The following is a 13,258-nucleotide window of genomic DNA, read 5'->3' as shown; positions in this document are numbered from 1 at the left end:
AAGGCAAAAGAAAAAGAACTTTCGAGGCCATGAAACCAATAGTTTGCTACAACTGCCAGCAAATAGGGCATACATCCGTGGGATTCAAAAATCCCAAACTTGTGTTGATGTCACTAACTAGTAACGAGGAAAATCTGAAATTGCTAGAACCATACATTCGAGACCCCGTGGTAAACGACAAACCGTGTAGAGTGCTTCGCGGCTCGGTCGCCACAATACCACGGTGCATCCGTCGTACGTAGAGGAAGGCAGGTTCACGGGAGAATGTGCTTGGATAATGCAAGCCGTGGAAACCTCCAGTGTTTGTCTCCCTGTGGCCAAGATTCGTATCGAAGGCCCTTTTGGAGTATTGGACACTGAAGCTGCCGTCTCGGCACATCTCCCGCCTCAATATCCATATTTGTTTTCTAACAAATCTGAGGATTTGCTGCAACGCAGGGGAATAGGGTTTAGTGAAGGGATAGTGCAAGCCTTAACTCGTTCCAAGGCAAGGGAGCTCGCGGCCAAGGCAGTGTATGAGTGTCAAGTGCTGGAGGAAACAGGTTTGACTGAGAATTCGTCAACCAGTACCGAAAAGGACATCCCTATAGGGGATAATGCGGAAAGTACACCAGCTAATGAAGAGGTCAGGAAAGCAGCAGAGCCTGAAATGTCTCGCGAGGCAGAATGCAGACAAAGGTTATTGAATGTAAGCCCTGCCACATCGATTGCTGAGCAGGAAAAAGATTCCACCCTGCGTAACCTAAGGCCGGACGCTAAAGAAGGTGTGGCCAAGCAGAACGTAATGTTCCTCAAGAGGGCAGGCGTCCTCTATAGAAAGTACACCAGTCGAAAGGGAGTGCAATTCGACCAACTCGTGGTGCCGCATCCCTATAGTGAGCAGCTCCTGCACCTGGTTCACGGGGGTTTTTGGACAGGGCATCTGGGCATCCGTAAAACAAAGGGCCGCTTATTGCAGGAATTTTACTGGCCCGGCTGCTTTCGAGAAGTAGAAGCATTTGTAAGGAGCTGCGAAACATGTCTACGCATAGGCGAGCCCGGAGATAAGGCTAAAGCGCCAATGAGACTTGTTCCCATTATCACAGAGCCATTTCGCAGGCTCATAATAGACACAGTGGGACCACTTCCTGCAATCTAGTCTGGCTATCGACATATTCTTATTGCACTATGCCCCGCAATAAAATTTCCCGAGGCAGTGCCTCTCAAAGAATTCAGCTCGGTGGAGATCGTCAACGCGCTTTTATCTTTCTTCGCGCGAGTAGGGTTTCCCGCAGAAATCCAGTCAGATCTAGGATCCGTCTTTACGAGCGCACTGACCTCGACGTTTCTGGAAAGGTGCGGTATTAAAATTATTCATAGCTCAGTGTACCAGCCGCAGTCAAATACGGTAGAGAAAGTTCACTCAGTCATGAAACGGCTTTTGCGAGCCCTTTGTTATGAGCACAAAGCCGATTGGGAGAGTTGCTTGCCTGCAGTAATGTTCGCGCTTCGAACTGCACCGCACGAATCAACAGGTTTTTCGCCTTCAAGGCTCGCTTACGGACACTGCCTTCGCTCCCCTCTCCGCATTGTTCGAGAAGCCTGGGAAGGCCGGGCAGACGATCCTTCGGTTGTGCAATACGTGCTAGAGCTGTTGGACCGTCTGCACGCTTCTCAGGAATTAGCAGCGCAGGAAATGCGTAAGGCACAACGCGATGCTAAGCATTACTATGACAGGACGGCTCGCACGCGACGCTTATAAGTGGGGGAAAAGGTAATGATCCTGAAACTCTCGTTGAAAAACAAACTAGAGGTCCAATGGGAAGGACCGGTCGACATAATTCAGAAATTATCTGAAACAAACTACGTAATCACGGTACCGGGAGAACGAAGGACACCACAAGTGTACCATAGCAATCTACTTTAACCCTACCGGCAGAGGGAAGCCATTGTGAACATGTCCTTTGACCAACCTGAGGAAATGCCTGTCGATTTTCCAGAGTTAACAGCAGTGACGGAGGCAAAAGACATTCACGAGACCATTGACAAGTTAGTAGAACAGGCGGAGTTGAATCCCAATCCAAGGGCCGAACTGAGGGAATTCGTGTTTGAATTTAAAGACGTATTTTCAGACACACCGGGCAGGACCACTGCGATCGTTCACGATATCGAGTGAACCTCGTCGGACCCAGTTCGTTCGAAAGCTTATCGCGTTTCTCCTCGTCAACGTGAAGTCATGACCGCTGAAATAAACAAGACGTTAGAGCTAGGTGCAATTGAGCCAGGAGAGAGTGATTATACCTCGCCTCTTATCTTGGTTGAGGTCCCAGGAAAGGAGCCGTGACCATGTATCGACTATCGCAGGCTCAATTTAATCACGAAGGACCAGACTTGTCCAATACCGCATATCAAGGAAAGGCTTGAGAAAGTGAGCAGTGCTAATTTCACCTCTACGCTCGATCTAGTCAGAGGGTATTGGCAGGTTCCGTTGACCGAGAGGGCAAGCAGGCTTGCGGCGTTTATTTCCCCGATGGGAACATTTCGGCCGAAAGTCCTGAGCTATGGATTGGAGAATGCGCCGTATTGCTTCTCTAGCCTTATGGACCAGGAGCTACGAGGAATAGAGGACTTTGCACTTCCGTATCTCGATGACATAGCAATCTTTCATCATGGGCCGACCATATGCAACACCTGCGAACCGTGCTGTGTCGTCTTCGAGAGGCCAACTTAACCGTTAAGGCTCCCAAATGCCAATTAGGGCGCGCGGAGGTAGCTTATCTAGGTCATGTAATAGGGCAAGGCCATTGTCGGCCTTCCGAGGTTAAACTGACCGCAATAGACAACTTCCCGCAACCACGCACCAAGCGGGACGTCAGATCATTTCTTGGCATGGCGGGTTATTACCAAAGATATATCCCGCGGCATTCCGAGATTGCGAGTTCTTTGACGGATGCCCTCAGAAAAACAGAACCACAAACGGTAAAGCGGGATGACGCAAAAGAAACGGCTTTTAGTATTCTTATAGAACGCACTAATGAGTCAGCCAGTGTTGAACGCGCCCGTCTACTCTAAGCCATTCATTCTTCAGTGTGATGCCAGCGACAGGAGTATGGGGGTGGTGCTTTGTCAAAAGAGAGATGACGAAAACGAACACCCTGTACTGTACGCCAGTAGAAAGCTTTCAGTTCGTGAGGAAGCATACAGTGCATCAGAAAAGGAATGCGCCTGCGTAGTATGGGCGGTGATGAAGCTAGCTTGCTATATCGCTGGTTCAAGATTCACCATAGAGACTGACCACTGTCCCCTCACATGTCTTCAGTCCATGTCTACGAAAAACGGTCGTCTTTTGCGCTGGAGCTTGGCTCTTCAACAGTACAGCTTCGATATTTGCTACAAGAAGGGTAAGCTTATCGGCAATGCCGACGGTTTGAGTCGTTGGGCCTAGAGTAACGAAAGCCTCATGCTCACCCGGGTTTCCGTGGCATTAGTACGTTCGTTCATACGTTTTTTTCCGAAGTGTAGCCGATTGTTAGCTGATTTTAAAAAACACGTCTTAACGCTTTCAGGAAATGGCTGTTTTTAGTGTTCAGGGGGGAGGGACGCGAGTAAGGAATGTGAAAGGTGTAGCGGTTTTTTTTAAAGCCTGGTTTGTCTTGGAGGAGGGTGGTCTTGTTCTCGCTGCTTTGTGGTTGTGGGTCCGGCACCGTTCTGGGGTGATTGCTTGCCCACGCAGGAGACGAAAAGTTGCGAGACCTGCTTGCAAGACCAATTTCAGCGGAGCGGACCAGGGAGAAAAGTCACAAGAGCGCCACGAGGACTGATGACCACTCCCACGAATCTACCAGCTACGAACTAAGGGTTCGTCACTCCTAAGGGGAATTCTGCTACTGAAACGCCGATCCCTCGCACAGCGGCTGCTGGCCCCTACGCGTCGGGGTCTTGCTCCCCCGCCGGAGATGCTGTTAGGGTTGGCGTCTGGCACCACGTGCAGAAAGGAATTTCAACCGACCATCTCTCACCCTGCCTCCCCGAAATGAGGCGTGACTTCGCGTGCTATGATTGGCGTCCCGCACCTCGTGCAGAAAGAACTTTCTCTCACCCGACCTTCTTCCACCAGGCCTCGTCGAAATGAAGCGTGACTTCCTAATTCGCCATGACCATTTCGAGTGTCTGCCGGTCTGGCGGAAGCCCCGCAGTGTACAGGCCTCTTTTGTATGTGCGTGTGTGCGACTTTAGTGGGACCCGTTCCTCGAACGGCCAAAAGGAGAACTTCCACGAACCTGCAACGCGCAAGGGAGCCGGACAAGCGTCTACAATTCCAGGAGGCGGTACGGCCTCCTCCTTTCAGCAAGCTTTCAGTGCCGGTCACGTGACGTCGACGGAAGCAAGATCCCTCCCACGGTTGTAGAGAGCCTATTTAAGGGGCTCCGAAATGTACTTTTAATCACTTCATTCTCTTCAATTTTCATCAACCTTTCAATAAACCGTGCAAGTTTCGCACTAGAAATCGTCTCGCCCTTGCTTGGTCGCGATGGTCTACCAGATGCCTGCAGCCCGCCGACAACGCCACGCTACCCAATAAGTAACGTCGGTCGAGCTTCGTTAGGCCGGCGCCGCTACAACTCGGCAGCAGTACAATACGCTACCCTGGAGTACGCAACAATGTACAGAGAAAATCGCTGACAGTCATCTTGCCGAAATTTGTTGTTGGACCATTAACTCAAAAGATTCTATTGGGACCTTCGCCTGATCCTCGTCATCAGCCCCTGAACGCTCTCAAAAAATTCTTTTATGATAGCGGACTGGACAAGAGTCTTTGAAGAGTCTTGGAGCGTGCAAGATTCTCGCCACCATCTTCACCCTCATAATTGACGTCTTCTCTACTCTTTCTTTCTACACCCGTTCGCCTTCCCCCAACGCAGAGTAGCAGGTTAGAACATTCATTCAGGCCGACCTCTAAGCTTTTCTATCATAATAAATACCTCTCTCTCTCTCTCTCTCTCGCATTAGAGAGTACCGTAATTGTCGGTGAACTTTTTTCGAAAATATTCCTCAGCACGACTTATCGGAATACTGCATATCATATTGACGGCAAATAAAGACGGGGAGAGCGGAAGAGAACACATAAACAACACGGGCGGTAAGCGGTAGGGCGATTTATGTGTTCTCTTCCGCTGTCCCCGTCTTTATTTGCGGTCAATATGATATGCAGTAAGCACCAACTAGGCCAAACTGAAGTTCTTCTAGGAACTATCGCAAGTTTTCCATAGTCGTGCCGGCGTCATTAGGCGGTGGTTTCCACAATAACGCTTCAAACGACTGAAATAAGCGCGTGCATTGCTGCTTCCGCGGCGCCTGCTGGCCTAAAAAGCGTGCCGTGCACAGCGCGCCGGGCCATGGGAGAGTGAAATTCGAGGAGAGTTGAGGAGGGAAAGCCAGCGCGAGGAGGATGGCGTCGCTACTTTCCAGAATGGAGAGATTTCAGTGCCCGCATTCCTATGGAATTTGTCAGATTTCACGATCTCTCTCTATCTGTCGGGAAAAGTAAAAAAATCGACATATTTTATTAGAACAACAATAATTTGCTTTGTTAAATTTTTTTCGCCCCATCTCTTTTCGACGCCATGATGCATCGCGCAAACAGCGTTACCTGCGAGACGACCTGCAAGTGCGAATTGCGAGCGTTCTGTGAGCCATGTCACCAAAGTTCAAGCGCGTTCGTACAATGACAAAAACGATAAACTGTTTGCGCATTGCCCCTGCGGGTAATTCTCTCTTGTATTCAGTGAGCCGAGAGTGTTTGCTGACAGGGACAACATAAAAGATTGTAGCGAGGTAACCAAGCGCTTCCGGGCACCGAGCATGGTCGCTGGAGTCAGCACCGACGCGCGAGCCGCATGTCCAAGCCGCCAGTCGCACGCGTCGTCGCGCTCTGCAGGCACCCAACCACACGCGCCCGCACTCCGGCGTCAACTTTCACGCCGCTCTCTCATTGTTGAAACTTGTAACGAGGCAGGATTAGTGTCGCGCGGCCAGCCGTACGGCGTGCGTGCGTATACCGGGGACTAAATTAAGCCGAGGTGTTCCGTATCCGTGCACACCTTGTTCGAGCCGGAGGGAGCGCTGCACATTCAGAATCATCATACTGCATCGGTCGTCCCTGTAACACCTGCCCTTAATTCGGTGGCTTTTCTTTATCAGCTCGCTCAATCGATGATTGCGTTAAACTGTAGCAGGAAGCAATCAGCCCCGGCCGCCCCCTTAATTCGGCTGGCACCGGTGGCCAGTGTTTACCTTTCATACGACAAACGCGCGCACAGCTGCGACCGCATCCCACGAGCCCGGCGGCTAGGTCGACGTCGCGACGTTACGATGACGTTTTCTTCTTTTTATTTTTCGATTGTGCGCGCTCGATTGGCAATTGCACTATATTCCGCGCTTGATACACGTCGCAGCGTATTGCAGCAGTACTTGTTGCGTTCGGAAAAAAAAAAAGGAGCTTAAAAGAAAGACAAGAGGCTAACGAATTACGTTCTGGAGTTTGATATTATCATGAGGCAGGGCGTAGTGGTGAACTGCGGAATAATTTCGAACACCCGGCGCTCTTTAACGTGCACCCAATGTACGGTGCACGAGCATATTTGCATTTCGCCCCAATCGAAATGCGGCCGCCGAACCCGCGACCTAGAGCCGAGCAGGACAACGACACAGCCACCGGGCAAACCGCATCCGCTGTGGTGGCATAGTGGCCTTGCGCTGCTATGCCGCATTTCGATATGGGCGAAATGCGAAAACACCCGTGTCACTGGGTGCACGTCAAAGGACCCTGGGTGGCCAAAATTAATCCGTAGTCTCCCACTACGGCTTGCCTGGAAATCATATCTTGGTTCTGGCCCGTTATTTTTTTTAACCGAACATACCGCGGCGGGTAAAAAACAATTAAGACCCGTCACTTTGCTTGTGTCTATATTAAGTAACGATTTTCTTGCGCGGCAGCAGATTGCTACGAACGGGTGGATGTCTCATTTTCCCTTTATTCATTACTTCTCTCCACCTTGCGGGTTTCCACAGAACTACTACGTCAAACTCTTGCCTTTGCTTCGTGTTGTCGACAAATTCGACTTCATCCTGCCATCTGCTAGCCGCCTGGTTAGCTCAGATGGTAGAGCGGCTGCCTCGGAAAGGCGATAGTCTCGGGTTCGAGTCCCGGACCAGGACGAATTTTTCTTCAACTATAAGGCTTTTCTTTCGAAGAACCCGCATGGGTTTCCTTTGTAGCAATTGCTACGAACGGGTGGATGTCTGATTTTCCCTTTATTCAGGTTGTACTGTGAGCACAACGTTTCGGTAAAACAAGCGTCTCGTTTAACCACTGCCAGAAGCATCGCGCACAAGTAAGGACGAGATGCTATTCTGTGCCCTGTTGTTTGTGTTACTCACGGGAATGCGGACGAGCACAGTCACGTGGTACTTTTCAATTCTCGCGCGCTTTCTATACAGCCCGGAAAAAACGCGGCCGCTATTGTCATGGAAAAAATTAGTTGGGTATTCTGAATAGGCTCTACCAGTTCTACATTGAAGATTTTGCATTTACATCATGCTTTGAAGTTGGTTAATTAATTATTGTAAATTAATTACATAGGATCATAGTAAACATATATTTTCAGTTGCTGAAGAGGACAGCGAGCAATACTAAGTTGCTTGCGTTCTCGTAACTCACATGTGGATTTTTCACTCAAAAGTGGCGCACGACTATCTATAGTCGATCGCACGACAAGTTCTTTTTTGTTCACAGGCTTTCTTTCAGGCTAGGAAAAAACTTTTATCTAACACGTGTTGGGCAACAGAAGCTGGATCGCAACTTTTCAGGATGGTGCACATTTTTCTCGTGGATACTTTTCTCCGAATATAACATTTGATGAAGTAGATTAATTGAGAATATCTAAGTATGTAATTAGGCGAAAAAAGAAAGGTTGTCTCACTCAACGGCAAACAACATTACTTTGGTTCTGTCTAACTACATGGCACCTGCATATCATTAAATTTTGGCGCGAGTTACGTGGGGCACATGGTATAAACTTCACATGCTACGTGTGTCTTGCCCTCTCTTTCTTGTCGTCGTTTTTGTCGTGTGCTGACAGTGTTAAGCATGTAGTCCACTGTGAACAGTTCGTCGCTGGTCTCAGTTGCGCCAGATGCACAGTGATCAGCGATTGAAAAGCGGCACTCGGAGTGCGTAGCCGCCGCCTCTTCTTTTGCTCCGCGGAGCGCTGCACGATTGCTGCCGGACCAAATGGAGTCACAGTGCGTCACAGAGCTCTCGCTGTACGCCACGGTGCGGCAGCTCGGTGTTCCCACCGCCCAGGGTCGGTGTGAAAAGCGCCGGCAGTCATGAGCTCCGACTGTCGCGTGTCAATGGCTGAGCACTGTATGTTTTTAAAAGCTTGGTTCAAGTTACGAGAAGCACCCGGTTTAAGGTTGCAATTAACGATATTTGTTCTGCACTGCCTTAAACAGGAATTCAAGCAACACTATAGGGATGCAATTGTTTTGTCTCGCAGAAGAAATGAAAAATCGAGGGTAAGACAGGTTACACACGGTCACGTTTGATCGCGATCGGGCTTGATCTGGGTCGACTTTCTTTTTTTCTTTTTCGCTTGATATGCAGCGTCTTCATTGCCTTCGAAGCAAGGAACGTTTGCCAATGCCCCTCTATACCTCCAAGCATGTTTACGTCCATAAACGGATTTAGGCTGAGCTCTTCCGAGTCGACGCCCCACTGCTTTCGGAGAGCAGCTGCTCTGGAGATAGTGACCCCGTTCATTAATCATGAGGGCAATGTGGCCAGTGCGCGGCCATTGATCCGGGCGATTATAAGGCACTCAGACGTTGATCCGCGGGGCGCCGCATCATTTCGGTCTTGGAGAATCGCCCATGTCTGCTTTGCCCACCTCCACTTTCACCGACGGCCGTTCAAGGAGAAAACATTTATCCGCTGATATCTCTTGTCTTGACTGATCGCTTATATAGGGATGCTTTTGTACGAAAAATTATAAGAGTGGTCCGTGTACTTCGCCCTGGCCGAGCGATCAGCGTGAGTAACCTATTAGATGCGAAGGCGGGGAATATATAGCTTCATATCGTCTGGATAAGCTGTAGATGGCCAGCGGCATTGACAGAATTGGGGCAAAGTATTGTGGCGTTCTTCCAATGTAGTGGTGGTGATAAACTTTATTGAAAGTGGGAAGGGTAAAGGGGGACGTGGCTGAGGGATTGGGCTCAAGTAAGTCCCTGGGCCTGCTTGGCCTTCTCCGCCCAGTCCATCAGTTCAAGCTGTTGGTCGACGTCCCCGGAACTGAGCCAGGCTGTCCAGTCAGTCTCGTTTTTCGAATGTAACTACAGAGTAAGTGTAGGTAGGAAATAAGCACGATGGTCGCAAGAACAGCGTGGTGACGCAGCGTTTTCTACGGATGGTGTTGCTTCATCGTGCTCTTTTATACGTCAATGCAGACAGTTCGTCCAGCAAGTTATCATATAGCGTATGATACGTTGTTTGTAGCTGCAGCTAGGCAGAGCCCCAGTCTCCATGGTGCGCCGATTGCAGAGTAGTGGTGTCGAGGGAAAAATAACAAACTGGGTAAATGGCTTGCAATATGCCTTTTTTAAGGTTCTTTATCTGACGAAGCTGACTCGTGCTGACTGACTTATTGACTGAATCAGTAAGATCTGCAGGCGCGATAGTAGCGCCTTGGAAACTGGCGTCGGAAGTGAGGCGCCTATTCATCGTTATCAGTAATTTAAGACACCGACGGCTGTCGAAACATTGATGACACAATAATCACTACGACCTCGTTTAGTCGTGTTGTTTCTTGTTTCTCAGATTATATTTGCCTGAAAGTAATAGAACATATGCAAGAAGAAGAAGTAGTAGTTTAATGATTGGAAAATGTAGAGAGGTCGGCCGGAAAATGGAGCATCTGGCCTGCTACTCTACGTAAGGGAAGGGGACGAGGGGAAGAAAAAGGGTCACAATGGGAGATGATAATGTTAAGAACGAGGTGAAGGACATATTGCATAAATGTTATCACGAGCGTGAGTCCAGACTCGTGTCGCCTAAGAAACGTGAAAGAGCACGCATTGTCTCTATCGTCTACCAACTCTGTGGCCATGCGCCTAGCAAGAGGTCCTCCCACAGTGGGCTATTGTATAAATGTCTCAAGGTAGCTGTCATTGTCAGTGCCATGTGCCATGTGCAAGGCCTGAATCAAGGTCACTCACAAGCCTGTAAAGTGCACTCGGCACTTAGACCAAGCAGTAATCATGAACGTGAATTATGGTTATAGTGTCACGTGGAAAGAAACGACTTTATGAAATGGCAGATAATATCTAAACAATTTCACGTAGGTCAGCAGCTACAGAATGTCGAGGCTAAGCTGGCACTGTCACGTATAACACTTCACTCCTCCTCGGCATCTTCCGTCTTCCTTATGGTAGATTTAGTTTCATGATTGAACGATAAAATAGATGAGAGGGGCAGAAAAGACATCCGGAATATAAAGGGCATGCCGGGTGGAAAATACAGGACGGCGTGGACGAATGAGATGCACTGAGCATTTCTATAAGTGTTGAAAATGAACTTCGAGAGCCCTTGCGGCATTCTTGTTCCCATTGGACAAGGCGACAGCAGGGGCTTAGGAGTCCCATTTCCACCTATATATACCCAGTCGCAGTTTCACTCTGTCGCGTGAGCCCTGACAAGTTTCGTGGAACCCTTGACCAGGGAAGAATCGAGCGGCTCACTGAGATGTTCACCGTGAGACTCCTGGGCTTCATGGGAGCCAGGCCGTAGAAGCGCGGTCTTGCCTGCACTAGGCATACGGCGCAAAGCAGCACCCAGCACGGCAGGCCGCCACGGTCCATTGCTGCTGCAAGTCTTGTAGCTGCGTCAGGGGTAAGCAGGGCAGAAGGGGAGTTGCACGTTAGTTTGTGCCTCGCTTTCGGCTGCATGGGTTTATTTTTCGTCTCTGCATGCAAAATGCATGATGCAAACAAAAACGAAAACTATCAGCTGCGTCCCTGGTGAAAAGCACCTGTCTTCTTTTCCCCCCTACATCGTACGAGTCTCGTTAGTGCTTCGAAGCACGGCCGGATGCAGCAGCGCGAAGATGTACGTATGTGGCCATGTGATATCTAATAGTGGTATTTAAACGTTGGTAGTACACACTGTCTCTCATGTCTTAATTTTCTTTGGAGCATCTGCTATTGCAGCACTTCACTTTCCCGCAGCTGGCCTGAATTTACGCCACCATCGCTTCCACTCCCAACTATATTATATGACAGAACATACAACGCTACGACGCAACAGTGAGCATTTTCCACGCTGCGCAGATTTACCTGGTACAAAATCGCTCTAGTACGCGCATGCCTATAGCAACGTTCTTGTACACGTGCGCGCGCCCACGCGCGCGCGCGCGCGCGCGCGTGTGTGTGTGTGTGTGCGTGCGTGCGTGCGTGCGCGCGTGTGTGTCTGTGCGTGCGCGCGCGTGTGTGTGTGTGTGTGTGCGTGCGTGCGTGCGTGCGCGCGTGTGTGTCTGTGCGTGCGCGCGCGTGTGTGTGTGTGTGTGTGCGTGCGTGCGTGCGTGCGCGCGTGTGTGTCTGTGCGTGCGCGCGCGTGTGTGTGTGTGTGTGTGCGTGCGTGCGTGCGTGCGCGCGTGTGTGTCTGTGCGTGCGCGCGCGTGTGTGTGTGTGTGTGTGCGTGCGTGCGTGCGTGCGCGCGTGTGTGTCTGTGCGTGCGCGCGCGTGTGTGTGTGTGTGTGTGCGTGCGTGCGTGCGTGCGCGCGTGTGTGTCTGTGCGTGCGCGCGCGTGTGTGTGTGTGTGTGTGCGTGCGTGCGTGCGTGCGCGCGTGTGTGTCTGTGCGTGCGCGCGCGTGTGTGTGTGTGTGTGTGCGTGCGTGCGTGCGTGCGCGCGTGTGTGTCTGTGCGTGCGCGCGCGTGTGTGTGTGTGTGTGTGCGTGCGTGCGTGCGCGCGTGTGTGTCTGTGCGTGCGCGCGCGCGTGTGTGTGTGTGTGTGCGTGCGTGCGTGCGTGCGCGCGTGTGTGTCTGTGCGTGCGCGCGCGTGTGTGTGTGTGTGTGTGCGTGCGTGCGTGCGTGCGCGCGTGTGTGTCTGTGCGTGCGCGCGCGTGTGTGTGTGTGTGTGTGCGTGCGTGCGTGCGTGCGTGCGCGCGTGTGTGTCTGTGCGTGCGCGCGCGTGTGTGTGTGTGTGTGTGCGTGTGTGTGCGCGCGTGCGTGCGTGCGCGTGTGTGTGTGTGTGTGCGTGCGCGCGCTCGCGCACGCGCGTCTGTGTGTGTGTGTTTGTCTAAGTTTGACAATCGAGCAGAATAGGGCATCTATTCATCGGCTGATTAAATTGAAACACAGAGCAGCTTTAGCGGTTCATCGACGCCCTCATGGTGCCTATTGAGTATTGCCTATCGAATGTCTGTAGAGGCACGGCCCTGCGCGGATTCATTTACGCGGACGGGTCTACACCGTACTAACAGCCGTAGCTTTTATAGCTTAATTTTTCAAATGGGTCGTGCAGTAAATCAGCAAGTGAATAGACACCTTGTACCTCCTGTTAGAAAACCTACCGAGCAGAAAAAACAATCACATTACGCTACAACTGGTATTGGCAGCTCCGCTTGTTTCATTTTCAATTGACTTAGAACTCATGGTATTCATCTTTCTTGAGTTAGGCCCTATTTTATGTAAAGTCACCGTCTAAGCAAATTCACCGTTTATCTCCACTTCACTCTGCCTTTACCCATTAATGCTTCAACATAATGTTTTGTTTTCACAGGTCGCATTGAATATCACACAAGCAAAGACTATTTAAGGTCATCCTACTAACAGCTAACGTAAGCTTAGATGATCCAGAGTTGCGCTTACAGAAAAAATTTAGTGATTTGGAGCAATTAACGCAAAAAGTTGGGCTAGTTCGAGTTGATGCATTTGCTGGGACATCAACCTACACGCATTCACATGTAGATGGCCTCTCAGGAGGCCGTCGAAGCCTGCGCACCGCACAAGATCCTGACTATCAGGAAAATAAGGAGAACGACACGCGAGTTGTAAACACGTCGGTACAAAATAAAGTTGCACTAGACATTCAGCAAAGTAGGAATCCCAAGAAGCAAGCGGGCTCATGAGGCCAATCGGGAGAAGGTGCCCCGCACAAGGACATAATCCGGCGTCCAGGTCAACAACATTGGGGCACAGTCACCGATGCGGGTAACGTTAG

The 13,258-nt window shown here is 50.4% G+C and overlaps 1 protein-coding gene across 5 annotated transcripts in view; it reads right to left on the bottom strand.

Moving 5' to 3' along the window:
* Positions 1-13,258, bottom strand: part of LOC142566420 (U-scoloptoxin(11)-Sm5a-like) — a 225,785-nt gene that overhangs the window by 52,849 nt on the left and 159,678 nt on the right. For 4 of the 5 annotated variants that reach the window (XM_075677394.1, XM_075677397.1, XM_075677395.1 and 1 more), the window contains one exon: positions 10,780-10,919. In XM_075677394.1, the coding sequence (XP_075533509.1) occupies positions 10,780-10,899 (120 nt within the window). In that variant the 5' untranslated portion in view covers positions 10,900-10,919. The remainder of the gene's footprint in view (positions 1-10,779; positions 10,920-13,258) is intronic. The other variant, XM_075677398.1, reaches the window with a different exon arrangement.

The sequence above is a fragment of the Dermacentor variabilis genome, unplaced genomic scaffold (assembly GCF_050947875.1).
Source record: "Dermacentor variabilis isolate Ectoservices unplaced genomic scaffold, ASM5094787v1 scaffold_12, whole genome shotgun sequence".
Classification (NCBI taxonomy): domain Eukaryota; kingdom Metazoa; phylum Arthropoda; class Arachnida; order Ixodida; family Ixodidae; genus Dermacentor; species Dermacentor variabilis.
This window is presented reverse-complemented; position numbering and strand designations above follow the sequence as displayed.